Genomic DNA, 1,355 nt, shown 5'->3' on the forward strand with positions numbered 1-1,355 from the left:
TCCACCGTCCCTCCTCTGCACATGTCCACCGTCCCTCCTCTGCACATGTCCACCGTCCCTCCTCTGCACATGTCCACCGTCCCTCCTCTGCACATGTCCACCGTCCCTCCTCTGCACGTCCACCGTCCCTCCTCTGCACATGTCCACCGTCCCTCCTCTGCACATGTCCACCGTCTCTCCTCTGCACATGTCCACCGTCCCTCCTCTGCACATGTCCACCGTTCCTCCTCTGCACATGTCCACTGTCCCTCCTCTGCACACGTCCACTGTCCCTCCTCTGCACACGTCCATCTCAACCTCAACTGTCCCACTGAAACACTGTGTCTCAGGTGTCTTCTATGTGTCCTGATACTATAAATCTCACTTGTGTTTGTTGTGTGTTTGTGGTGTCAGCGTTTGTCGTGTGTTTGTGGTGTCAGTGTGTGTCGTGTGTTTGTGGTATCAGTGTGTGTTGTGTGTTTGTGGTATCAGTGTGTGTTGTGTGTTTGTGGTATCAGTGTGTGTTGTGTGTTTGTGGTATCAGTGTGTGTTGTGTGTTTGTGGTGTCAGTGTTTGTTGTGTATTTGTGGTGTCAGTGTTTGTTGTGTGTTTGTGGTGTCAGTTTCACTCATGATACCAGAAACAGTTGGATTCAGGGAAACAACCAGTGCTATAAATTCAAAGCTGTTATTTTTATTCCCAGATGTTTATGATGTTTACATCCTATGAATGTCAGGTCTTTAAGAGATGCTGCTGATTAAAAGTGACTTAAAGAAGATTTGTGTTCTTTTATTATTACAGCTTTTATTTTTATTGACTGATGTGTTTCCACAGATCAGCAGGACTCATTTAACATCCAAGCACACAAAAGCAGGATCTTACCTCTGTTTATGGTAACAAAGCAGATGATGCACACACGAGCCTCTTTTTCCAGGTACTTGAGCTTACATCTGTCATTGCAGCACTGAGCGCAGTACACCTGTCACAGAGCAGAGAGGAGAACGCTGATGACGACGCTGGCTTACATCCACCAGAAACAAACAAAGGAGTTTGTCTTCTCATGTTTGCGTGTGGTCCCACACAGAGTCTGCAGATCACGCTGTAAACCCTAACATGCTGAACTGACGTCTCTGATTCTGCTTTTAGATGCTGGTTTTTAAAGCTCTTAACTGCAGCTTTAGGACGCCCGGCTCAGTGGAGATCCACAGAAGGGCTGGAAAAAGAACTGCTGACTCATGCTCTATACCTTCATGAATTCAATGAGCTATTTTTAGTCCAAGGATGTAATCTTGCTGTTTCAACAAATCTCACACACACACACACACACACACACACACACACACACACACACACACACACACACACACACACACACA

General features: G+C 46.6%; 1 protein-coding gene across 1 annotated transcript in view; it reads right to left on the reverse strand.

Moving 5' to 3' along the window:
- The window catches only part of zfyve16 (zinc finger, FYVE domain containing 16), a 35,653-nt gene that overhangs the window by 20,090 nt on the left and 14,208 nt on the right, over window positions 1–1,355 (reverse strand). Inside the window, exon 4 of the mRNA XM_014015098.1 lies at window positions 862–958. Coding sequence (XP_013870552.1) covers window positions 862–958 — 97 coding nt within the window. The remainder of the gene's footprint in view (window positions 1–861; window positions 959–1,355) is intronic.

This window comes from Austrofundulus limnaeus, unplaced genomic scaffold (assembly GCF_001266775.1).
Source record: "Austrofundulus limnaeus strain Quisiro unplaced genomic scaffold, Austrofundulus_limnaeus-1.0 Scaffold123, whole genome shotgun sequence".
Lineage (NCBI taxonomy): Eukaryota > Metazoa > Chordata > Actinopteri > Cyprinodontiformes > Rivulidae > Austrofundulus > Austrofundulus limnaeus.